At 39.9% G+C, this 27,942-nt stretch overlaps 1 protein-coding gene across 6 annotated transcripts in view; it reads right to left on the reverse strand.

The window, feature by feature from the left end:
- The window catches only part of ADAMTSL1 (ADAMTS like 1), a 1,091,970-nt gene that overhangs the window by 122,995 nt on the left and 941,033 nt on the right, over positions 1-27,942 (reverse strand). For all 6 annotated transcript variants that reach the window (XM_072655697.1, XM_072655722.1, XM_072655679.1 and 3 more), the window contains one exon: positions 23,384-23,513. In XM_072655697.1, coding sequence (XP_072511798.1) covers positions 23,384-23,513 — 130 coding nt within the window. The remainder of the gene's footprint in view (positions 1-23,383; positions 23,514-27,942) is intronic.

Genomic DNA, 27,942 nt, shown 5'->3' on the forward strand with positions numbered 1-27,942 from the left:
TTCTGGAGAACTAGAGAGACTCAGAAATATGAGGATGACATGATCAAACTTAGACTTTCAGAAAAATCACTTTTGCAGCTCTGTGAAGGATGGATTAATGAGAGAAGAAAGATATGAGCCAGAGAGAACAATTAGAGGTGATTGTAGCAGTCCACACGAGAGGTGATTAAAGCCTGAACTAGGGTGGTAGCTGCATGAAACACACACAAGAGATGTCTTCAAGGTACAAGTGACAAGATTTGGCAACAGATTGTATTTGTGGGGTGAAGGAGAAAGAGGAGTTAATAATGACACCACAGGCAGTTGTGACTCTAAGTAACTAGGATGCCAGTGATGTCAAGAGGAAAATGGTAGTTCAGAAGAAAGGAGGATTTTTGGTGAAAGACAATGAGCTCTGCTTTTGGACATGTTAAGTTTGAAATGCCTATGGCATATCCAATCTGTCCAAACTGTCCAAAAGTCAGTTGATGATATGGGTTTGGAGCACAGGAGACAGACTACGGCCAGATGAGTTCATATTGAAATCATCTGTCTTGAGTTGAAAATGAAAGCCATGGGAGGTGATGAGGTTGCTAATTGAGATGATATAGCGAGAAAAGGGAAGAGAGCCCAGGACAAAACCTTGGGTGATAACCACAGAAAGTAGACACAACATGAAGATCCAGCAAAGGAGACTGTGAATGACAATCCAAGAGGTAGGAAAAGAACTAGGAGAGAGCAGTGTCATTAAAACCTAGAAAGGAAGAAATGGGGGTCAACAGGGTAAAATGCTGCAGAGATGTCAAGAAGGCTGAGTATGGAGGGAAGATTATTAGATTTGGAAAGTAGGAGAGCACTGGTAACTTTGGAGAGAGCAGTTTTATTTGAGTGATGACATCAGAAATCAGAGTACAGGCTTTTTAGAAGAGAGTGAGTAGATATTAGAACAGTTAGAGACATTTGCTGTAGACAAATTTTAGCCAAGAAGGAAAGGATATATGGGATGATAGCTAGAAGGGCTCCTTAAAGGCAGTGATTGTCTCATTTTTCTTTGTAGCCTCAGAACCTAGCATGATGCCTTGCATATAGTAGGTGCTTAATAACTATTGGTTGACATGAATTACTTTACAGACCTCTTTATTTAGCTCTGCTCTTATTAGATATTACTCATTCCTCCTTAGCAGAACAGCAGGTAACTTCCAATACAGACTTCTTACTTTTGCAGGGACTTGCTTCCTTCTGTCTTTGTTAGAACAGGAAATTAACTTTTTAAATAGTCTATTCAGACTGATGTTCTTCCCCATCCACACCTCGACCCATTATTACTCTTAAAAAAATACATTTACACAGTGTTGGATTAGGTGCTAAACCCAATTTCAGTGTACAGACAAGTGTCCCTCTTTGTGGGCTTGGGTGAGAACCAACTGCCCTGTTCCTAATTCCAGGACTGGAATTCAGAGAAAAAGCATCAGAAAGCCAACCATACTCTGAGGCAAAGTCCCTTCATAGCACACACATCCTTGGGGATGCATGATGGAGGGGCCTTTTCTGTTGGCCATGAGCTCTTGCTTAATCAGATGCTGAGCCATAGATGGATATACCAAAGGGTATCTCCCTTCTGCAGGCCATGATGTATAAGGATGACTCTGAGAGGGTTAGAGAGCGAAGGGTCTGCCTATGAGAGCATGGCCTCCCAGGCAAATCTTCCTGGGTCTCCTTCAGTTTGTGTCTCCATCCCTTTGGTACCGGGTTTTGTGAGATATCAAAAGGCAACTGATGTTTTCCCTCTTTCAGGCCACGGTAACAATGCTTCTAAGGCAGTTGCAGAAGTAACAGCAACACTGGCAGAGGAAAGAGCAGATTGGCCAAGAAGAGTTGTCCACGGAGAGAGAGAAACCATCAGGAAAAAAAACCAAATCTACTTAGCTTTGAAAAGGTTATACCCAGTGAAGGTGAAATGTAAAATAGCTAGTGGGCAGCCATGCTGTTAGCAACGCTTCATAACTGGTTATGATCATCTTAGCGTTCCCCTTTCAGTGTAGGAACGAGGTTGCCCATTTCATGACTCACTCACATTCTCACTATGGGTACCTTTATACTTTGTCTCTCTGCCCCTCACGTCCCTGTTCCCTTAAAATAGAATGGTTCCTTAAGAAATCTGAGGAACCTATCTTCCCTATTGAGGAGACAGACAACTCCGAAGAAATTAGCCCTAGGAAAACTATGGAAAACAAAGAGCTGGGATTGGCAGAGGTTGCTAGCCTCAGTTTACAGGGCCAGAAGTGACAGACATTACTGGAGATCTCAACAGATCTGGAACCCACAAGTTCTGTTTGAATTCCTAAACTTTTTTTTTTTTTTTTACCACTGATTCTTTATCTGTTAAATGAGGGGATAAGACCAGGTGATTGCCAAGGTATCATTTTAGCCTGAAATCCTGTGATACATGCTAAAGTAGAGCTAATGTATAGAGAGGATAATCTATAGACTTTCCTAGCCAGTAGGATGCCAATTTGAAGTATGGCCTTGAAGTCAATTCAATTTAGTTTACCTCCAAGCTATCCCAAACCCCCATGTGAACAATTGTTTTTGGTTGTCTTAGGAGTTCTCTTCTAAAGATTCTTACTGGAGTCTTGGTGGTGGTGGTGGGAGTGATAGAAGGCAGGGAGAAGGTGGAGCTATCTTTGAAGGATTTTGATATCCTGCAATATTCCTTTTCTTAAAACTGGCCCAGTCTGGGTCATCCGAGCCAGGTCCAGAAAACAGAACAAAGGCTGATTAAGACTGTTCTCCCTGACTGAGGTCAATTAGTGAGAATATTTGGAAGATCCTAGGCTAGAGCTTCTTATGGGACATGCCTAAAATGAGGAATGAGGAATTCAAGCACCCTGATCTTTAGGCTTACTAAGTCCTGCACTCTCATCCCAATTAAAACAGTGGGGGAAAACTTAAAAAAAAAAATGATCTAATCAAAGGGTGACTATTAAAAAAATCTTCAACAATTTATGAAAAAACAACTCAGTAAGAGGGGATACAGATATAGGCTATTAGAGAACACAGTAATTATTAGGTAGGATGACTGAATTGATTTCTTAGTTTTGAGGAAATCATGTTAGAGCGAGAGCTCTTCACCTGGGGCTCATGGACTCCTAAGGACTACATGGATAGATTTCAAGGAGTCTTTGAACTTGGATGGGAAAAAATTATAAATCTGTTTTCAGTAACTTCAGATTGAAATTGAGAATTTCCTTCCATTGTGATTTAAAAAACAAAACTATTATTCTCACAATCAAAGAGATCTATGACACTAAAAACATCTGTATCAGAATAAGTCCTTAAGGTCATCATCCTTACGAGCGCATCTGGTTATATACAGGAGATTTGTGTTAAATACATGAAAAGGAAATGGAATAATGAATCCTAAAATTACAGTAAACCTAAGCTGGACAGTTACGCACTCAGGCTTCCTTTCCTACCACACACACCAGGAAATTACAGAAGAGATTTCAAAATGTGTGGGTGCAAGGGGAAATGCAGGAAGAGAGGGAGGGGGAAAAGACAGAAATGGACAAAGGGCATCGATTCATGAATGAAGAGGAGGCAGCCAGGACTCACTCTGTGGCAGGTCTAAATTCTGCAACCAACCATGGGAGATAACCCAAGATATGGCTGACCTCGGGCTGGCACCATGACAGGGCTAATATTTTCAGTAGGATGAACTGTTCTTGAACTGTTTCTTGGGACAATTAGGCAAAAACCAGCTCTTTTCCTTGTTCGCTTTTGTGTTCAATCTCCTCCTCCCTTCCCCCGCATCAGTTCTTAAACAATATTTGTGTAGCATGATGGTCAATAAAAGAAAATCTTCATAGCGTGCTTTTCTTGGTGGGGGCAGCTTATGTGTAACAACTATTTAGATTCAAATCTTGTCTTATTCACTTACTAAGCTTATATGATGCTGGGCAATTCATCATTTCTCTGGGTCTCAATTTCCTCACCTGTAAATGTTTAAAGTCTCTTCCAACACTCAATATATGATTTTACAATTCTATGATAGAATATCAATTTTCAAATTAAGAAGATATGAGTTCAAGTCATGATTCTCAAGCAGACTAGTTGTATGAGCATGGGTAAGTCATTTAACTATGTGTTGATGACTCAAGTAACTTTAAGACTGAAAGTTGTACAAGAATTACCTCAGTAGAGAAAATTTCCACACTGGGAATTTCCTTCATTAATCAAATCACAAATCTGTATCCCCTCTTCCTCTTCCTTTCTTGCTTAAAACTTCTAGGAAAGGCAATAATTATAGTCCTGTGGTATACTGTTCAAAAGCTCTGCCAAACTCATTGTCCCACTTCAGGAGTTCAGTAACACTGACTTTAGTGAAAGATATAATTCTCTAGCTCTATCATAACTTGATGTATGGTAGGAATAATCTGCTTTGAGAGTCTTGACAATTATACTGATAAATAATTTTTAGCTTAGTAGCTCTGCAATGTTTTAGTCATTACTTCATATGTCATCTCCATTTCCCCAGAGGAAGGTATTTAGTGATGACAGTTTTCATACCTAGTTTGCAGATGATCATGGCCACTTGTATCAATATCCCTGAATCTCAGAGCTTGGGGAAGTTGGTGGGGGATGAAGGGAAAAATAATCTTGTCCGGTCCTTGCGTCCAGGAAGGAAAAGACTTACATTATCAGAAAAAAATTCATCTAATAATCCACATGGATACATCTATATAGTATTATACAGCAAAATCTCCAACTTGGATTTTATGATGCTCTGGGAAGTCTCTAGTTATTTTAAGAGATTAGTGAGTACTGAGAAGAGGAAATGGTAAACATTAGAAGCTAGAATTATTTCAATGGTTCTGCTACTAAGTATCTATGGGACCCAGAGATAAGGCATTTAATTTCTCTGAGCCTCAGTTTCCACAAATGAGAGGAGATTTGACAAAGTGATCTAAGTTTTCTTCCAGTTCAAACATTCCTTGATTCTCCTTTTTTCTAAGATTAACACTGGAATCAGAATCAAATACCTGTCATCAGGCTTTCTTGCTGTATAATAGATTCCACAATTCAAGGTTAGTTAGGTTAGACACAGAGTTAGATGTGTAAATTCTGACCAATCCTCATCTCAATCTGGAACGAGATTTGGTCATTCAATCTTCAGGGTAGGTCATTTTAAGTGGTCTAAAGCACTCAGACTATATGAGGGTGGGACTTTTTATTCCCCAGATCATGTGACTTTATCAAAGAAGGCAGGGTGGGGTTAGGGTGGGCAATAAGGTTGTTTGAAGGGAAGAAACTGATTCGGGGAAGCTGATGGAAAGTTAGGTCCATCAGGAAAGTCATGGTCCTATCATACCACTGAAGTGCCTCATGGAGAAAAGGTCAAATTCAATCATTCAATCCACAAACATTTGTTGAGTGCCTACTACGTTCCAGGGACTGTGTTAGGTGCTGGGGATACAGGTACAGAGAATGAAACAACCCCTCCTCTGAAAAGGAGAAGTGTATCGAGGTACTTGCATCAGCAAAGATACTGAAAGCTTAGCAGTAGAGAAATCTTGATGGTTGCTATTTTGTCTGTTATCTCTGGAAAATATGTAGGGCTGACACGAGTTTCCTGACAGAGCAGAAAAAAATATATAAGAGCAGAAAAATACTTAACTGAATATAGTGAAAGGAAAACCTAGTTAAACATGATCGTACCCTAATGGACCTTCTGCATTTGTTTTGTTTTAGCGCTGGTCTTAGAAATGTTAACCTGACTGAGATAGGTCCAGCTTAGTTCTAAAATATCCCTAGTAGAAAGGCTGCATTGGGAGGTAGCTTTCCTATTACACAAGGTTTTTGGCATCATTTGTCAGGGTATCTGTGGAGGAGATTCCTGTTCAAGTATGGGCTGGGTTAGATGACCTCTGAACTCTCTTTCAAGTCCAAAATTCTATGAGTCTATGAAGTCATGCCAGCTAACTTCATTTCCTTTTTTGAAAAGGTTACTTGACTAGTAGATAAGGGAATGATGCCCAGAAAGGCCTTATCTAAGTTTCAGAAAAGAAGAAAGAAAAGAAAAGGATTCACAGCTGGCTAAATGACTATTCTGAAAAATAAGTGAGCAATCGAGAGGGACACATCTAATACCTTGGACTCTCACCCATTCAATGTCCTCATAACAACTTGGATAAAGACATGAAGTATGGATAAACAATTTGCTGGTGACATAAAGTGAATATGATGCAAAATGAATTGGGATTCAAAGACAAAGAATAAAGAATAAGGAAAAAGACAGAAAGAAAGCATATATTTATCACAGTACGACTTGTGCTAGTAAGACAGAACAAAGTAGGTGAGGTGCTGATAGACCGGGGAGTGACTAAATAAATTCTATTCCATGAATGTAATGGAATATTGTTGCACCATAAGACACAACCAACATGAATAATAACTGAAAAAAACCCAACTTGAGAAGACTTGTCAGAATGGATACACAGCAGAACCAAGACAACAGTGTATACCATGGACCACGATCATGTAAATGACAATGACACTACAAGAGAGGAAAACTCCTTCAAAGCAACGATCAGTCTTCCTGATCATGGACTAATGATGAAATCCACCTCTCTCCCCTCATTGGAAAAATGCAAGACTACATTTATGGAATGTAGCATATGTTACTGAACACAGTATGTTAGGTTTTTGCTTTTTGTTTTTTACCTAACTCCATTTCTTTATTAAAAGATGGATAATACTAAAAAAAAAATCCAGAAATCTATTTTAAAAACATAAATAAAACAAAAAAGAAAGAGAAAAGAATGGGAAAATACTCAGAGCTAGGACAATGTTTCTCAAGTGGTCATCTTGGAAATGTGGACTTGGATAGGATTAGTGTTTTTTAATATGGTACTATCTTAAAGGCATCATAGAACTGTTTAAAGAATAATGGGTTTGGGGTCAGATAATTATTGAGTCTTACCACTTTTATAACCTGTTGCTTCCTCTCTGTAGGCCTCAGTTCTCTCATCTGTAAAATGAGAGAATTGCACAAGAGGCCTCTATGATCATTTCTGGTTTTAAATCTATAAACCTATGAATCTGGGATAATTAATAATTTACTCAAGAAAATAAAAAAATAGGTGTTTTCTCAAAAGCAGCAACATTTTTTCCATTCATTTTTTTCACGAATTTCCTTCCTACAGTATCCAGTAGGAGTGGGTGGGGTAAGTAGTCAGTAGAGCCTTTTTTCTAGAAATGACCCATGAATCAAAAAACAAAACACTGTGAGGGGTCATTTGAGGATGTGAATGAGAGGCTGACCATTTTGCATAGATGTTAAAAAATCAAAGAGAAAGTTTCTCTCTTACCTCTCACATACCTCTATGGGCTAAATTAAATTGAATTTAACCTCAGAGACAAGATCTTTCTTGGGTAGATTTAAGTGAACTGGTTTACAATGTTTGCTTTTAAGGTATTGTGAGGGAAGAGAGTTCTCAATCCCTTTCTTTAATTTTTAAAGTCATTCAAGTGTAGGTACCCAGTAAATTCCTTCATACAAAAGGATGTACAAGTTTGAACATGTTCTTGCTAATTTTAGAGCACTAATTTGGGTATGTAGTGCTGGTATAAAATTGATACCTAAACAGAAGTCTGTCTTCATAGAAAAAAAATGGAATTTGGCTCATGCTTGTGTTAGAATGCAGTGGTGAGGTGCTTCATGGACCTAATGCACCATCATTTATAGAAATAATATTACCACAATTTTAAGGAGGTAATCTAATTGAAATGTTAAGAAATTGGTCATAAAAGATAAAATGCAGGCAAATCCGACCTAATGTTATTAATTAGCTTCCTAAAAGTATGGTAGCTCAAAGCTCATACATATATGAACATATACATATATATGTGCATGCACACACACGTATATGGATGTATGCCTATACACACATATATATGTATGGAACAAAGGACTGAAATAGTCAGCTTCCCCCAGAAGTTTTTGTAAACCCAGCATCTGGGGAAGTCAGGTATAACCCATTTTCCCAGAGGAACACAGTAATGGGAATGTACTGAACCCTAGGGCAGGGTTGCTGGCTAGAAGTGGAGGTTGGCTATTCAAAACGTGAACATCCCCAATTCTCCCCTCCTCAGGACTCTGGAAAAGTAGTCCACCAACTGGAATAATGACTTTGGACCATGAGAAGTTTAGTAGCAAACACTGTGCTTTTGCAAGGCAAATATACAGGGCTACAAAAACAACAAAACAAAGGAAAGAGTTCCTGGACTCAAACAGCTTATATTCTACAGGATTAAAATTTAGGTCAAAAATGAAGGAAAAATCCTCAATATACTTTTTACTTTCTTTTTCATTTCTGTTCCAAAAGCAGCAGATTGGAACAATTCTCTTGATACCTTTTGGTTTAAATAGTTTTAAATAACTGAGTTGTCCTTACTAGTGTTTAATTAATTATCTCTCTGTGATATTTAACAAAACAAAAGAATAACACACTCTAACTTGACTAGTGTCTAGGCTTGGGTTGAGCTGTGTTGTGCTGGTCTCCAGGGAGGACTGAAGGCCAATACAGCTGGAACCTTGATTTCAGGGAGGGGCTTAGTAATAATGTATTAAAAATGATGGGGCTTGGTTATCCTGTATTAACTACATTATTGTGGATCAACTTTATGTGGGGTATGCCTGGGGACTCATCTGGATTCATGTTTGAGCAACATCAGCCAGAGCATTAAACCCCTAAACGGACCTTAACATAGCCTTTGAATCTGCACATTATTCCTGGGGATGCCAATAAGCTTTGGTGGGCTTTGTTTTAAGTACTTGAAAGCACAAGGAAAGAGCCAATAAGACTTTGGCAAAACCTCCAGGTGCCCATCAGGGTAAGTGCTGAAACCCAGAGACAATATTGAAACCCTGGCTCTTCAAACCAAAAGCATCTCTCCTGGAAATTCATAAAAAGTGAAAAAGAAATCTGTATTGAGGCCAATATTACTTAGCTTGGGCTCAGCTTCTAATAGGTGCAAAGAATGGGGGCAGTTAGGGGAAAAGATCAAAGCTTGACTGTTCACGGACTCTATTTTCCAACCTCCTTGAGGACAAGCCATGGAAAGGGATGTTTCTTTCATTGTGTAAGTAAAGCAACCATTAAATGTAAAGACAGAAGAGCTAGGGTCATATCCTGGCTTTTTCAAGTCATTTCCCCTGTTTTTGGATTCAGTTTTCTCATCTGTAAAATGAGAATTAAACTTGATAAATTTAAGATTCTTTCCAAACCAAAATTCTGTGAGTCTCTAGCAGAGAGAAAGGGATGAGGAAGAAAGAGGAATGGGGGAGGGGGAAGGGAAGATGAAAGGGGAGAGGAAGATGGCAAAATTAACTCAGTAACTCAGTTCTTTCCACTTCCAGGGCTAGCATTCTATCTACAGTACCACCAAGTTCCCCACTCCTTTATCCATCTTCACTCTTCCATTTCCAACTGAATTATCTTGTAATGATTTTAAACTCAGTACGTCCAAAACAGAATCCATTATGTTGTCTTCTATATTTTAAACCTCCCTATTTCTTTGGAGCAAACTATCATTCTTCTACTTACAGAGGTCTACCACCTCAGAGTCATCCTCACGTCTGTCTCAGCCTCCTGAGTTCAAATCTGGCTTCAGGTACTTACTAGAGGTACGATGCTGAGCAAATCATTTAACCTAATGGCCTCAGTTCCCTCAGTTGTACAATGGGGATGATCATAGTATCTAACTCCTAAGGTTGTTGTGAGGAGCAAATGAGATAGTATTTGGAAAACTCTTAGCACAGTGCCTGGCACATAGAAAACACCATGTAAATGCTAATAATTATCATAAGCCGTCATCATCAAACGCATGATCATCATGCCATAACTTATCTCCATGCCTTTGTACTGGCTGCCTTCCATGCCTGGATTACACTCTTACTTCAATTCTGCCTCGTAGAGTCCTTTGCTTCTATCTAGGCTCAGCTCAGGTGCCACCATCTAAAGGTTCCTAACTCCCTTAATTTTTAGTGGTCTCTCATACTTTCTCTATCATTACTTTCCCATGATACGTTTGCACCAACAGAATATAACCGCCTTGAGGGCAAGAACTGTTTTTCCATCGTCCTTTCTGTATTCCCAGGACATAGTTTTGCACTTAGACAAGTAGTAGGCCTAAGTTCAAATCTGACCTCAGATATATACTAGCTGTGTGACCTTGGGCAAGCGAGTCACTTAACCTCTCTTTGTCTCATTTGCTGCAACTGTACGATGGGCATAATAACAGCACCTACCTCTCAGGGATATTGTGAAGATCAAATGAGATAATAGTTAAAGTGCCTGGTGCATAGTAGGCACCATATAAATATTTATTCCCTTCCTACCTGATCAATGTTTGTTGAAATTTATAACATCAACATTACAAAGATGAATAATTTTGAGACCTTAAGTGCTTGTGATTTCTGAGGTCTAATGATGAAGGATGCTATACCCACCTCCTGACTAAAGAGGTGATTGACTAATACACAGAAGGAGGAACACATTTTTGTGGATAGCCAGTATGGGGATTTGTTTTGTCTAATTATGCATATTTGTTGCAAGGTTTTTTTTTTTTGGGGGGGTGGGAATGGGAGGGAGTGGGGAATCTTGATAATTGAAAAAAATAAGCACCAAATTGAATTTCTTTCTAGTTCTAAATCTTAAAACTTTCAAGTTAGATTAGTTACAATTGGTGAGATGAGTGTCTTATATTAAGTTGTTAGTTGCAGTGGACAGGGCACAAGACTTGGCGTTACAAAGATCTGGGTTCCAAACTTCCCTCAGGAAGTAGAGGTATGACTTCTTGGGGCTTCAGTTTCTTCATGTGTAAAATGAGGATGTTGGACTCTGTGTGCTCTAAGTCCCTTTCAGCTTTAAGTCTATGATTCTATAATCTTGTAAATAGAAAAACTGAAACTGGAAATAATGGGCTCCTATAGTAGCTAAAAACTTTGGACCATGTCAGCCAATTACAGGTACTCTGTAGGATCAAAAAAGGTCTTATGAAGCTGAGATTAGGTGAATTCTAAGCCTGAAATTCTCTTTGGTTCTTAACTTTACCTTTCTGGGCAGAGATACACAAACTTATTTTCTGATTCTTATCTTTTCTAAGATCAACTCTAAGTTTGAGGAAAGTGAGAAGGGAGAAAGAACCAAACACTATACTAGAACTATGGACCTCATTCTTCACTGTTTATCTGTTCTCCACCATTCAGCTGTTTTTTGTTGCACTGGAATAAAAGTTTAGTTTTGAAAGTATGTAAGAACAAAGCTGGAGAAATTGCTTGGAATTTCCTTCATTTTCAGCCATCTGGCTTTCATTGCTTACTTCTTTCCCCTCCTCCACACACGTTTACCAAATCTTTTCAACACACGCTGGCCAAGCTATCAAATACTTATAATTAATAACAGTCTTGGTCTCTCTCCCCTCCCCTCCATCGTAGTGCTTGTCGACTTCCCTGTGCCGCTCATGCCTTTGCTGCTCCAAAGCAGGGAGATGATCTCTGAGGGCATGATTACCGTGCCTCAATTGGGAAAAATAAGAAAATGTAGTTGTTAAACTTTGGGGGTGAGATTCCCTAAAGATGATGAGGTTTTCCAGCTGCTCCTGTCTAGAGATTAGAGGGGTCAAATTCTCCTGATTGGGGGCAGAACCAGATTAAAATGTAATTGGGAAATGTTTTAAAAAAAATAATACAACACAGATAATGTTAATTTGTGGTTTTCTCATTCAGTATGTTACAGTAGGGATCTATTTCTATTTGAGTCTGACATCATTGAGATGGGTTATATTGTACTGATTATATATCGTGGCCTGAAATACTATAGTTACCTCATTTTACAGAATAAGAAACTTAGGCAAACAGGGTTAAGTAACTTGCCCAGGGCCACACAGCTAGTGTCTGAGTCTGAGTTTGAACTCATGAAGATAAGTCTTCCTGATTCCAAGTCCAGTGCTCTATCCATTGCATACCACCTATGTGCCCCTCTGTGAGATTTGTTTTTACTGACTGGACATGTAACTGTAAAGTAAATTGGAGAAGGAAATGGCAAACCACTCCAGGATCTTTGCCAATGGGGTCATGAAGAGTTGGACACAACCGAACAAATCAACAGATTTTTGCTGATTGCTACTACTGATTACTGTCCATAGTGTTTCCTATGTGGATTATTAAGCTGGATTCTCGTCAATGAGATGTACAACCACTCAAAAGAATGTAGCCTAATAATCCACAAAGGAAATACTAGCTGGATGAACAGTAATCAGTAGTAATAGTCAACACAAATTGACCTTCATACAGCACTTTAAAGTTTGCAAAATGATTTATCTAATTATACCTTTTGATCCTCACAATTCAAAGACATATAATACAGTCATTATCTCCATTTTACATATAAAGAGACTGAGTTTAAGAGAGGTTAACTAACTTGCCTAGGGTTACACAGTGTAAGAGGTAGATTTGAACACAAAATCCAGAACTCCACTACTCTATGATGCTTCTTACCTCCTAAACATCTGTAATCACTGAAAAGAGCATAGACTATTATAACTATCAATGTAGAATGAAACAAAAAGATAAACAGTATGTATGCTCAGATTATGCTACTCAGTTGGATGGACATTGGGTTGGACCATCTGTACTTATATCTTGGAGATGGAAAATGAGTTAGGTCTAAAGCTGAAAAGGAGACTGGACTTCATCCACAAGATGGATGTAGGATCAGAGAAGTGTGTCAGTGGTATAGTGAAAACAAGGGCATAGATGGCAGCCAAAATGCAGTGCTGATGACCTTAACATTTTGAAAACCTCAAGGAAGGCTTCTGACACATTCAGTGAAATGCCCATGTCTACCAGCACTTCAAGGTTTATAAAACACTTCACAACTCTGTGAAAGATTTACTGGAAGTATTATTGTGCCCCTTTTTTGAGATGGGAAAACAGGCTGAGGGAGTCAGTGTGGCAGAGTGGCAAGAACCTGGTATTAAAGTCAGAAGATCTGGGTTCATTTCCCAGATCCTATACTCATATGTTGGATGACGTTGGACAAATCACCTAACTTCCTTGAGACTGATCTTTATAAAATGAAAATAATAATAATTATATAGTCAACCTCACAGCTTGTGGTAAGTTTTTATGAATTCTTTGTAAGACTTTGGGTACTACATGCAGGAGAACACCTTATTCCAAAGCAGGGTGGGGAACCTGGAGCCTTGAGGTCACAGGTTCCCCAGGCCCGGTCTAAAGGCTCAAGAATTCTGGAGACTGGATTAAAACCCATGAGGAGACTTCTGACTCCATATCCCCGTTTTTTCTACTAAGATACAGTCTTTCTCTACAACCAACTAGAACACTTACAAATATCATATAGCATCCTCTGAGTATTTATCTCCCAATGTTAGGGGGAGGGCATGCACTTAAGAAAAAAAGTTGTTCTTTTCCCCCAGTGTCTAAAAGTGAGACGACAAGAATTGAACAACATCCTTACTGGGAACAAGAGGCTTATTTATTTCCTAATGATAAATGCTTTTTCATTTGACATTTCTTCTTGGAGTCAATTAATCAGTGTGTTCACAGCACCACTGAGGCTGGAGGTGGTTGTATGGAGCCAGGAGACACATTACTCACATGGAGGTGGACAGAAAATACCTATCCTGTTATGATAACTTCTTTGCCATCAAATTGCAAAAAAAATGCCCATAGATTTTAATAGAAGACACACAATCAAAAAATGCTACTTTTTCAGGTTAGCCCTGAGTAAAATTGTGAAGTGCTCAGACTTTGGCATTGATGTCCTGCTTCCCTGTTCTTCCTTCTCTCTTGGTGCCACCATGCTTTTCCCTCTTCTTTCTCAAATCTACTTTTAGATTCCTTTACTCATAACTGGGGGTCTTCTAGCCTTCCTACTACTTTACTTGCCTGGAAGGTTGGCCCCATCCCTTATAATCTGAAACATAATTCTCCTAAATACACTTAGCCTATTGTTTTCACTGAATGTCCTAGGAAATACACATGGGCATGCTAACCATAGCTACACGTATGCACATACATGTACATACATTTTCTCCTAAGTAACTTACTAACCTGGAATACTCATCTAGTTGGCTGTAGATGGATGTGAAGACTGGAGAAAGCTTCTTTCCTGTAATGTTAATTATGTTAATGAGGGTTAAAGATCTTCTCCACCCAATAATGGGCCTGCCCATTAAGGGAAGCTTGATTAGAGGAGATTTGGTTTGTAGAAAGGCCCACTCCTTTTGTTAATTTCTAATGAGGCACTGGTTCTCAGGGTTATGATGTCCTCTGGCTCTGAAAAGTGTATACATATTCTGAAGTAAGGGTTTGTTTTGGGGGTTTACTCATTGGAACTGTTTGGCCAGATGAGACTCTGGGTAGCCGCTAAGGAGCCCCCAGCTTTAAAAACCCAGATGTTGGTGCTTTTCTCTCTGGTAACTACATATGTATGGTCAGATAGATGAACCTGTCAGTTGATTTGTGATGTATGTATTGCTTATGGTCTAACAGTTGGAAGTCCTATATGTTGGTCTTTCTGTTTGCTTGCTTTGTATTTTCCCTGAAGTTCAGGGTGCTTTTCCCCTGAACTCAGTGAATGATACATGTGCTTGATTAAAGTAGATTGGTGACCCCTCAAAAGTTGCTTTCCTTTTAGAAAAGCAGATTTAACAATCTGTACAGCAGGCCCTCCTGTGTATGCCGGGGTCGTTGTTGTTACATGTCCCTTCCCAGGATTGGTGGTAAAAATAACCAAAACAGAAGCAACAACGAACTCGTGTGCCATAGTGGATAGAGAGCTGGCCTTAAGAATTGGATTTGAATACTGCTTCTGACATAGGTTGGTTGTTGTGAGCCTAGGAAAATTATTTAACCTCTCAATGCCCAAGAAACTATTTATAACGCTGACTGAATCATAGATAAGTTGCCGGATCTTTGTCAATGGAGTTTCTACAAGGGATATTCCAAATACTGATAAAATCATAGGTCTTGATAAAAGCAAAATAAGCTACAGCATGTTGATAAAACTCTTTAGGGGTTTTTGAACTCTCTCCACTGCAAGCTGGGCAATCAAAATTATCTCCATTTTACAGGTGAATAAGCTAAGGTTCAGAGAGTTTAAATGATCTGTCCAAGTCCAATTGGCTAGGACATGTCAACCAGTGTTCCAAATCTGGCTCTTTAACCTTTAAATTTAGGATCTTCCCTTTACCAGGCTGCCTGACCTACAGTTCAAAAGATTTACAGGTGCCTGAGAAAATTTTAAATCTTGGGTCATTTCTCAGGAAATGTACAAAAGCTATTATCTCCAAAGTGAGGCCTGGATACTCTTGGGGTCATGGATGAGCTCCAAGATGTCTAAAGCCTGACCCCAAAAGGTACATGATCAAGTAATCAGAGAGTGAGAAAATAAGGTTTCAAAAATGACTAGCAAGAGCCCTTCCCCCTCTCTTTGTTTCTGATGAGACAAAGCGAGTCTCATAGGATAAGCAGGCATGGATAAGTTGTGATCTATACTTCAGATCTCATTTCTCCCCTCAAGTCCATCCATCTTACAACTTCCCTAGTTTGTCAAGGGTAACACTATCCCTCCAGTCAGGAGACAAAACCCAACCTCTGAGGACTGGTAGTGACTTGCCCAAGGTCATCCAACTGATAATGTGTTAGAGTTGGGAAATGAACCGATGTCTTCTGACTTCAGTTCCATAACCATCAGCTGAGTGGGGGACAGAGAAGATGGGTATGTTGTGGAATTTCCCCAGTGGTCTGTGGATAGCTGTTGCATATATAGATACTTTGATAGTGGTTAGGTTAAAACTTCCCTAAGGGAACAGCAAGGTGAAGTCTTGCACAGGAGTAAGAGGGAGTGGAACAGATGAATGTAGGGAATGTAAGGTTAGGCATGGTGGTCTTGGAGATGAGCCCCATGACTACTTAACCCTAGGAGGGTGGGATTTAGCCCATTTCCCCACTCTGATTGGTTGATTACACATCGTTTGGGATCAGAGCATGCCACCCTTGAGGTGAAGCCCAGCCCCTACTTTGGAGGTTTACAGCCTCTGATGTCATCTTCTTATATCCACTCACCCCATATATCCAATCTGCTCATAAATCTTGTAGTTTCTGTGTTCTGTATATCTCTTGCTTCTGTCTCCTTTCCACTCACACAGCCCACTTCGGGCTCACATAACCTTTCTCCTATCAAGGGTGGGGATAATAAATTAATAAAAGGATTTGTTCTCTGAAGTTTAGATTCAGTCAAAGGGCCATACTTAAGGACCTAGAGGGTGGCCTTGAGGCTGCAGGTTCCCACCCCTGTTAGATTATGTAATAGTCTCTTCTCTGCCTTCTAGTCAATCTATCTTCCACTCAGCTGCCAGAGTGATTCTCCTAAAGTGCTGGTTCCTTCATGTCACCCTCCTCCCCCACATTCAATAAACTCCAGGAATTCCCTATTGATTCTAGAACTAAATATTATTTTATCTATCTCGTCCTTTTCAAATGTCTACTTTTTGTGTCTCTTATAATACACACTTATCAACATAAGAGTACATGTATTTTTGTGGTTGTTTAGTCATTTCAATTGTGTCTGACTCTTTGTGACCCCATTTAGGGTTTTCCTGGCAAACATACTGGAGTGGTTTGCTATTTCCTTCTCCAGCTCATTTTACAGATGAGGAAACTGAGGCAAACAGGCTCAAGTGACTTGTCCTAGGTCACGCAGCTAGTAAGTATCTGAGGCTGGATTTGAACACAGGTCTTCTTGACTTTAGGTCTGGTTCATTATAAATTAATAAATATATGTAGAGCTAGGATTCACCCTTGTGTTTTACTGCTGGGGGTACACAGTCAAAACATTTTGGAGGTCACTGGTCTAAGGACTAGAGGAAGTCTCATAAAATTGCTGTGCTCTGGACCTCTTTTTTTTGTTTCACATCTCCAAACTAAACCTATTTGAAAAACTGCTATAAACTTTAATGAATAACAGTAAGAGCTGATCTGCTCCTGTGTCCCATTCTGATCCCACTCCTCTTTTCCCTTCGCTCAGGCCTACCGTCTGCAGGAAACCTTCTCATACTCCCCTCCCCCATCTCCAAGTGCCTTCCCTCAAACGTTATCTTCTATATACCTTAGATATATTTTGTGTATATCTACACACAGTTATTGACATTCTATCTCCCTCATTAGAACATGAGCTCCTTGTGGGCAGGGCCCTTACTTTGCCTTTCTTTATATTCTGAACACTTTGCACAGTGCCTAGCACCCCAGCAAATACTTAATAAGTACTTGTCGATTAAAAAATGACAATAAAAGAGCCAAATCTCTTGGGACTGACAGGCTCTAGAATAATTTCCTTTTCTCTCACACTTCTAAATTTAAATTATTTTTGACACTGACATCAACTTTAACAAAGAAGTAACAATAACTGATTTGCTTCTGTGCCCTTTCTTATAGTTTTCCTTTCCCCTCCCTCCTCTTCCTCCCTGAGTATAAAACCATTTATTTCCAAGGTAAAGAATTAAAACAAAGAAAAAAACAGTCATTCTGATGCTCTCTCCAGGAGGGAAATTTTGGAAAAAGTCGTCAGAAGTTGGAGGAAAATAGCCTACAATTAGGAACTCATCTGCTTACTCCTCCCAATCCTGTTTCCTTTCCCACCTACACCTTAAAACAATTTCCTGCTCTCAGGGGGCAGAGGGCCTTCCCCTTGGGGCCACCCTGAAAGGTTCAATAGAACAGACTTGCTCCACCCAACCCCGGTGACAAGATCCTTGCCTTTGGATTAGGAAATATGTTATGCTAATATTAGTAGTTGTAATAATATCAAACTACACTGATACCTCCTGGCAAGGTGACGCCATGTTCTCAAAGGCTATTCCTGGGAGTACAAATAATGGCAGATTCTTCTAAAATAGCAAGGTTTGGGGATGCGCCCACTGACAGATTTCAAATCTGTTTCTCATGCAGCAGTCTGACTGATACCATGGGGTGATGGATTTTTCCCCTGTTGCACTGATTAAACTCCTCATTTACCAAGCTTGGAGGGGGGAGGTATTGGTATCAGTAGAAGGAGTAAATATTGAAATTAGTGAAAACACAGAGCTTTGAAAGGATGCAATCTTGTATCACACTTTCTACCATACTTTACTGATTCTCAAGTAATTCAACAGATTTTATCCACTTGAGTCTTCCAAAACAACTCTATGAGTCTGGAACTTTGGACAAACCCTTAAGGTGACCTAATGAAAGGTCTTGAGAGAAAATGAGAGGTGGCTGTTGGAAACGGAACAAATCCTATCAGTGATGAGTTTATCTAGAGAAGATTGTAAACGTATTTTAAAGTATTCTTACCCTTAAATCAAAGGGAAGGTCTGTTGTGGATCAGGTGTGGATAATCAGTACAACTGAAGAAGTAATTGGCTTTGGAGCAAAGAAATTTGGATTCAAATCTTGTCTCATACACTTATACTCATTTTCTTCTTTTTTTTTGGGTAGCGAGGAGAATTGCTTATTTCCATCTATTTTAGTGTTCTTCAAGAGACAGAATCTTGGCCTTGGAGTAAGGAATACTTGAGTTCAAATCCTGATTCGGACACTTACTAGAAGTGTGACCTTGTACAGTGACTTAACTTGTTTGCCTCAGTTTCTTCAACTGTAAAATGGGGATAATAACACCCACCTCCCACAGTTCTTGTGAGGATTAAATGGGACACTATTTGTAAAGCATCAGCACAGTGCCTAACACTAGTAATATAGTGGTATAATGGTAGTAGCATAGCAGGTACCTTAGAAAGGTTTATTATTATGGATTCCTATAAGTACCAACTGAAATCCTGTTTTTTACAAGAAGCTTTCCCAACCTCTCTTAATTCTAGTGCCTCCTCTTAGTTAATTAGGTGTTATTTATCCTGAGTGGAGGATGCTTTCTTATATATTCATTTGCATTAGTTTGCCCATTGTCTCCTCTGTTAGATTTTAAGCTCCTTGAGGACAGGGACAGTCTTTTGTCTCTTTTTGTATCCTTGGTACTTAATGGTGCCTGGCACATAACATTTAATAAATGTTTTTTGATTTGATTATTTAGATGAGGGGCTTGGAGCAGATGGCTTTGGAGGTCTAGATCAATGCTTCTATGAATGATTCACTATGAACTTTAACCAGAGTTATTTATCTGAGCCAGCAGAGAATGTGGTGTGTCCTGTTCTGTATTTTATGGACAAGGAGAGTGATGCCCACGTGTTTGGAAGATTTTCCCAAATGCTTCCAGGTGTGCAAGGCTGTCTGCTCCAAGTTGCTTCCTGCTGGAGGTGAGCCATCTACACCGCAGCGTTTGGATGTCATAAGGACTCTGGGCTGTGTTTAGAAATGGGCCTTATGTCTGTTTTTATAGTAACACTGAAGAAATAAGCAGGGCAGAAAATATAGCAATTGTCAGCATAAAGCAGCAGCTGCTGCTATTTTCCTGCCTCTGTATGCAGTCAACTCACATCACCTTTCCACCCCTGTTGGAGGGTGGTCAGACTGGAAGGAACTCTGGCCCTAGCCCTAGGATTTAACATTGGAAGCCACTGTGGAGATTATCTGGTCCAACCTCTTCTCATTCTGCATATGACTAAACAGCTGAGGTCCACCAAAAAAAGTCCCTTGCTCAAGGCTACACAGCTGACAGGTGTGAAGCTGGGATTTGAACTCAGATCTCTTGATTCTACTTCTGAGACCTCCCTTGGGTTGTGTAGTTAAAGCTGGCTGATCATGCTGCCGGAGAGTGGAACCTGAGAAGGTGGGGTGGGCATGGGTGGTGCTGAAAAATCATAGTGCTCCTTTCTAGAGACTGACAAGAACTGAAGGTTGGAAAGAGACAAGGAGCTGGTGCTCTGGTTTCTATTTGGTCTGAATTTTTCCAATATTCACTGGTTTTGCAGAAGATGACAAAGTTCATGGGAATTCACTTCTTAGGAATGGAGGGCTTCTGGAGTAAAGGGCAGCCAAGAAATTGTGATCAGAGAGGTTCAGGATGCTCGTAGAGAGAGGACATAGTTAAAGGGATTGACAGGATGGCAAGTCAACAAGCGTTTATTAAATGTTTTCTATGTGCTAGGCATTGTGCTAAATGCTAAGGACATAAAGAAAGGGGGAAAATGTGATCCCAGCTTTTAAGGAGCTCTCATCCTAATGGGGATGACATCAGCATCACCATCAGCACTAGCATTAATACAGTATTTTAAAGATTGAAAAATGTTTTTCATGTATTAACTCATTTTATGCAAGCAACTAGGCAGATTACAGAGAGAGAGGAAGAGAGAGAAGGGGAGAGAGAAAGAGGAAGAGAGGGAGGGAGAGGAAAAGGAAGAGACAGGGAGAGAGAGAAAGGGAGAGAGGGAGAGGGAAAGGGGGAGGGGGAGAGAGAGACAGAGACAGACAGGGAGAGGGAGAGAGAGAGGGAGGGAGAGAGAGAGGAAGAGAGAGAGAGAGGGAGAGAGGGAGAGAGGGAGAGAGAGAGAGAGAGAGAGAGAGAGAGAGAGAGAGAGAGAGAGAGAGAGAGAGAGAGAGAGTGAGTACATCTCTAGATGATGGAAGGCACTTTGAGAAAGGAAGGCACTGGATTAGTAGCTTGGGGGTGTGGACCAGGAAAGGCTTCCCAGAATAGATGGAATTGAGTTGAGTCTTGAAGAAAGCCAGAGAGAGACTTTCAGGCATGGGGGACAGCTATTGAAAAGGGTACTGAAATAGGAGACAGTATCCTTTTTGAAGTACTATACTTCTCTTACAATACTGCTGAAATAGAGAGTACATCCAGGAAAGTAAGACTGGAAAGGTAGGAAGGGGCCAGGTTGTGGCCAAACAACTGACTTTACATTTGATCCTATAGGTAAGAGGGAGCAACTGGAGCTCATTGACTTGGGGGTGGCGGTTACATGGTTAGATCCATGTTCTTTGAAGGGGGCTTCTTAAACTTTTTCCACTCCTGAACTCTTCAGAATGTCTTAAACTGTGGGTGGGCAATTATTTTGGCAGCTGAGTGGAGGATAGATTGGAGTGGGGAGAAGTTTGAGGCAGAGACCAGTTAGAAAGCTAATGTAATAGTTCAGGCAAGAGGTGAGAAAGGTCCGAACTATGGTTGTGATTTTATGAGTGGAAAGAAGGGGATGTATATGAAAGATGAGAAATGACAACATTTGGCAAAGGATTTGATATATAATATGAGGAGCTAAGGATGACACCAAGGTTGGTGAGCCTGAGTGACTGGGATGATGATGGTGAGTATCCTCAACAGTGTTAGAGAAATGGGAAGATAACGGGTTCAACTGTGAACATGTTGAGTTTTAGAGGAATTCAGGGAATCTAGTTTGAGGCATCCAAAGGGCAGTTGGTGATGTGGTGCTGCAGCTCTGTTCCAGAGAGAGCATGGTGACAGTGCTTGCCTCCACTCTCCCTTGCATCAAGCACCAAAGGGGAAAATGAAATTATAAGGATAACATAATTGATATAGTACTGCACAGCTTATAAAATTCTTTACAAACATCATCTCATTTGATCCTGTCAATAATGCTACAGAAAGAGGGGCAGCATAGCAGAAGCATTATTATCTTTAACAGATGAGCAAACTAAGGCACAGGAGGGTTAAATGACTTGAAGATTACATAACTCATAAGAAAGAAGGGGTGTGGTTGTAACTGTTTAACAACCTGCTCTTCAAAAAAGCAGAACATACTTTTAAAATTTAATCAACATAGTTAACATTTTTTCTGTCATTTTCTTAAGTCTAGGAAATCAATAAAAGAATAAATCAAACATTTGCTGATTTCTAAGGTGGAAATAATCACACTTACTGAAAATTTCACAATAGGCTTTCCAGAGTTGATATGAGGTGGCACTAGCACATCCCTGGGATAATAAGCTAACAAGGTAGAGTCAGGAAGCCATGTGTTCAAGTCCTTTCAGTGCCTTAGTTTTTCTCCTGAGTAAAATGAACATCTAATAATCCTTTGATGGCATCTATTTTATAGGAGCTAGACGGCTCAAGTGAAATAACTGTGTCAAGTATTTGGCAAACATAAAGCACTGTATAAAGGCTAGTAGTGGTTATTATCAATAGGAAAACTTGAACCTTAGACTGCCCAACTTGGGTGGTACCAGTCGTGAAATTAGGAAGACCTGAAGTTCAAATGAAGCTTCAGATACTTGATAGCTGTGTGAACCCAGGCAAGTCATTTAATCTCTGGCTGCCTCAGTTTTGTCAACTGTAAAATGCGGATAATGATAATATGTACTTCCCAGGGCTGTCCCGAGAATCATGAGATAACAATTGCAAAGGTATGCCTGGCATACAGCAGGGGCTCAAAAATCCTTCTTGCCTTCCCCTCTCCCATCTAAGAATCTAGTACTCTCTCCATTATGTGAACGGCATTATTCTTACAAGTAAAGGGTGCATCATCTCCAGAGAAGAGAGTATGTTAGACCCCTGAGAAAGGCACTTAGGTACCATTCCCCAAATTTCTGTTACCCCACGAGAAACACCCATCCCTGAACAGACATGTTCAGTACTTAGACTCAGAAGCTAAATTCCCCCACCCCATTACATCCAGGATATCAACTCCTTGTGCAGGGACATTTTTTTTCATCCCATTAGCAGATCTGAAAGCCTGGTTCCAGTCCTTTGAACTATTCACTTGCAAAGAAAAATGACACATCAGAGCACTATGCTATAAAAGAGTATCTGAAGAGCTAGTATTTTAAGACACCATAAAATTATGTGGACTTTAGAAGTGATTGGATTGATTAACTAAGACTTTAGATTGTGTAATAATGAAACGCAGGCAGGACTCCGTAATGAATTGCCCTAATTGATTTTATGCCTGTGGAATAACACCCCCCTGGAGAGCTCACTCTAACGAATCTGCATGCTGCGAGCCTACGGATTTCACAGCAGATCAGTTATACCACCCAGATCCTATGGCAAGCCCCAGGTCTCTAAAACACGAACTCCCCACTCCCAATGCCCTGAGGGATAGGCTAATTAGTGAGAATGGTGTTAGAGCCTGGGAGAACAGCCCACAAGCATCATGGAGATGTTCCTTCCAAGACACGGCAGCAGGGGCACACGGACGCACCAGCCACGACAGCCTTTTGGAGGACGTGAACGCCCACTGGGCCAGGATTCAAAAGCCCTGGTTTCAATTAAATTTAAGTGGATTCCACTAGCAGTTTGAGCTGATGCTAATTGGTATTCAAAACATCGGGGAACAAGAAGGGTTCTGCTTTTGGGTGCCTTGGGGAAGGATGCACCCAGCCTGGCCCCTTGCTTTGCAGAGTGTGGGCCCACAAGTAGCTTACCTTGATGGGCAGGGATCCAGATTGCAGGATTTCAGGAGCTTCGGTGGCCGGCGGCTAGTCACGCACAGGCTTTCATCTGCGGTCTCCCGCGTCTGTTTGTTCAGGCAGCTCACCACAGCCTCTTGGACACCTGCACACAAATCACACCATCAGGCCACGGGTGCAGGGAAAGCTCAGAAATGGGGTGATGAAGTGTAGACAAGGGAACCGGTGGGAGGTCCTGGTGGCTGGTATGGATCCTGGAGCTTGTCAGAACGGGTAGTTCAAAGCTCAGGGCTGCCAATCTCATCAAGAATCACGATGGAGGGAGAAAGGGCTCAGAGATTTGTGGCCTCTGAATGGATGCCCCTGGAGGAGGGTAGCCAAAGGAAAGCAGATGCAATGGTATTGCTGAGAGCCATGGCAAACAAGAGGCCACCACATTCTGACCACCAATGGTGAAAAGCGATCATTTAATGCCCAAAGAGGGCAGGGTGTAAAAATAATGGCTCTATGACCTTCACACTTTCTATTTTCGTCAACAGGGGATTGTTGTACTTGGGATGGAGGCATATGGAGGGATATTATAAGATCCAATATTTTGTAAACTGAAGTCACTGTCAAAGAGCTGTGTTCTTTGGGTGTCTCAGCAGCCAAGGCTTAAAACCTTTCCCTGCTTCCTCCTGATTCTGGCTCATTGCTGCAGAGACCTGGGGCAGGTTTGGAAGTTGGAATGAAGAAAGGGAAGTGAAGGGTTGTGATGACTGATTCCATTAAAAACACTTCTCTTTGGAGGATCATGAACCTGTGCCAGTAGAATAGGAGTCTCAGGGTTTCTTGGCAGTTCATGATTAGGGGCACCCCCACAGCGTAAAGCCTGTGCCTCAGAGCCTGGAACCTAAATGGGCAAGAGCTTTAGAAACCACTCCACCCTTGTTATACAGAGTGTCAAATGGTAGCAACTGGCACTTTTCAAATATCAGGGACACAGTAGAATCTGCTTCCCCAGTGATCTTCAGGAATAGCTTAGACACTAATTTGTCTGAGATAATTTAAGTACAGTGCCAAGGCTAGACCGATTCACTCAAAACCATTTCCAGATATGTGTGTGTATATACATATATACATACACAAATATATATACACACGCACATATATACATATATGATGCATATGTGTATACGTATAATAAATCTATACACATAGATATGCATATGTATAGATACACATATGTATCTATAAATATATGTATGAATATATAGTATTGTATAATCTTTCATATTATTATAATGCCCTATTGTATAATTTATTATATAAATTTTACATGTATCCACCCATAAAACAATGAAAAATAGGCATTATATATATATATATATCATATACATGTATCCTTGAGTGAAATCCCACTATGAACCTGCATAGTGGCAGAGATGTGACCCTAGAGTGTTAAAGGACAGGTCAATGATAGTCAAATTCCAGTAGGACATTTTAGACTGGAAAAACTTTGCATTTGGTTCTAGTGACAGGTCTATATTTGCCATTCAAGGACCAGTCTCCATAAGGTGTAGGTAGGCTCATCAGCAGAGGGTTGGCCCCAAACTGATAAATGTTTTTCAGCCATGACAGTTTACAAAGATGGTTTACTATGGCTCAGAGGGGCTGCCATCTATGATAGCTGATGGAGGGCCCAGAGAGAAGTCATGGCTTCTTGGAGCCTAAGTATATACATATACATTTTATATAGTGTGTATACACACATATGCACATACCCACACATATATATTATCCAATTACATATCCACATCATTGGAGGGAATACCAGCATTCATCAAATGCATAAAAATATTGATATAAGATTATGTACCTAAGTATTAGTTATATTTTTGTTTGAAAATACTATAACATAACTAATTTGTACAGTGTTTTAATGTTTATAAAGTGAATAAAACAAAATAGGAAAGATTATAACCATTGAACACATAAGGAAATAGAATCGAAGGGGATAAAGGATTTGTCTATAGTCACATAGCAGTTAAAGGTCGGAAGTAGGACTTGGATCCAGATTTTTTTGTTCCTAAGTCCAGTGATGTTTTCACTCTCCTTCTGAGTGCATGTAAAAGACAAACCACAACCTGTAAATAGTCAGAGGTGCTCACTAGGGACCCAATTGGCCAGTTCCAGTTGGACAACACAGCCCCTCCCCTCGCTTCCCCTCTCCTCTCCTCTTATATCATGCCCTTACCTAAGGGTTCTCTGCCTAAAGGAAGGTAAATTTTGATGGTTGAAACCCAACCTGATATCCTGGGGTTTATTGGGGCCATCCCCAGTAAAGGGGCCATCCCTTGGTTCACTTTGTAAATAGCCCTAATCACTGGATAGGCATTGCCTCAGTCAGAGTGAGAATGCCAAAGACCTTAGCTTAAAAGGGCAAAGGTCTTCCAATGTATCTTGGGCTATCTCCAGTTGTCCTGATCTATATCTGGTCACTGAACCTGGATGGCTCTGGAGTAGAAACTAAGGTTGGTGACTTTGCACGGCCCTCCCTCACTTAAATCAATTCATCTGCAAGTCATGGCATCATCTTCTTGATGTCACGGTTCTCTTTGAGAATGAAGGACAAACTACGCACAAGCACATAACCACACACAATATATAAAACACATTTTCTAATCAAATCTTTTTTTTACTCACTTGTCAATCATCAGTTAGTTCATCATTATAGGCCAGTTTTAGAGTGAAAGCCTTTTTAGAACTGAGTGGAAACCTTTTGTCTCCTTTTCAAATTAGGGGTTTCCTAAAGAAGTTCTTGCTCTGATCTTAAGACTCACAGATGAGTCTCGACATTGACCTAGAATGTTCACTTAGAATGGCTACTGCTTTAAAAGTATTTGGTTACTGTCAAACCCACATATCCTCTTCTTCATCTGTAAAGTAAGCCAAAGTTTTCTCAAACAAAATATTTGACATCAGCCTTTTAAAAAGTGTTGCCAAGGGAGCACTGTCTCCATTTTCATCTCTTGTGACTTTAAGAAATGAGGTTCAAGATTTAATTTGAATCTTCTTAGGGAAAAAAAATCTGTGTGATATGTGAGAGGGATGCATTGGTAGGAACTCAAAATCACTACATATTAACAGTATATTAATAGTAAAGCATATATTAATAGTATTATTAGCATATAACATATTATTATGATATTAATACATATTAATAGTATATCACATATTATTGGAGGCTTCTGAATAATGTTTGGATGACCATTTGCTGAGTCTTGAAAGTCTGAGTCTTTGATTGAATGCGAAATGTATGTACCATAATAGTTCATTCTAGTTTATTTTCCTACACATCTGGTTATGAAAGTTCCAAACAATTTTATGTGTATGAAAGAAGACATGTCTATGTATCTAAACTTAAATTAAACTCCTCCTTTTGTTAAAAGACAAGTTTACAGGGAAAATGGTTATAAAAGATTATGTTTACAACTTACAATAAAAGACTTTTATCTAAAGATCCCAGAAGAACAGACATATGTATGTGCCATTAATCTCAATTTAAAACCAAATTTTTAAAAGGCCCCTGACCATCTTCTTATTTATGTTCTAGCAATTCAAATATCATTATTTTTAAAACAATATCTGGCACGTAAGAAAGAAAACTTGGAACAGACAAAAATTATCCTGAAAGGCTGTGTGGTCTCTAGATTTACATTTAAAGGCTTGGGTTTGGGGCCCCAGGTCTGTCACCTCTCAGCCATGCTCTTCACTCACCTTAGGCACATCCCTTTGCTTTCCTGAGCCCCAGATGCTTCATGTAAAACCAAGATAATAATACTTGGAATGCCTACTATACCAGGTGGCTGTGAGACTCAAATAAACTCATGTATGGTAATCAATTAATGAATCAAATATTTTTAAATTCTCCTCCTTATGCCAGACACCATATATATATATATATATGTATGTATGTATGTATGTATGTATGTATATATATATAGTCAGAATAGTAATATTCTCAGATATAGTCAGAAAGACCCAAACAATCCCTATTTATACCAAGCTTCCATTCTAATAGGAGAGGCAATATATAAAGTGCTCTGTAACCCTAAAGTTTATTTCCCATTTCTCGACTTCATATACTCAACATTCTCCCAATCAAACTATACTACTTGCATTTTTCTGTCTCTGTGCTTTCTTCACAATGTTTGCTGGACTTTACATGCTCAGTGCTCTTCCTCTTAGGGTATTTTTCCTTGTCAAAATCTGACCCATCCTTCAAGACCCAGCTCCTGCATCACCTCCAAAAAAGTCTTCCCTAATTCCATCTTCCCTACCTCTGGTGATCTCCTTCTCCTTAAATTCCCAGAGCATTCTGCTTATATCTCATATACCCTTACTTGGTATTATACATATTTGTAGGCATATATCAATGATTCCACTCTATTGTAAGCTTCTTGAAGAAAGTCACTGTGCTTTACCTGTCTTCGAATTTGCACCAGTTCCTAGCTCTGTATCTTAAATATAATAAGCTTTTAATACACATTTCTAACCATCGTTATTATCACCTAAATGAGGCAAAACTTGCA

This window comes from Notamacropus eugenii, chromosome 1 (genome assembly GCF_028372415.1).
Source record: "Notamacropus eugenii isolate mMacEug1 chromosome 1, mMacEug1.pri_v2, whole genome shotgun sequence".
NCBI classification, from domain to species: domain Eukaryota; kingdom Metazoa; phylum Chordata; class Mammalia; order Diprotodontia; family Macropodidae; genus Notamacropus; species Notamacropus eugenii.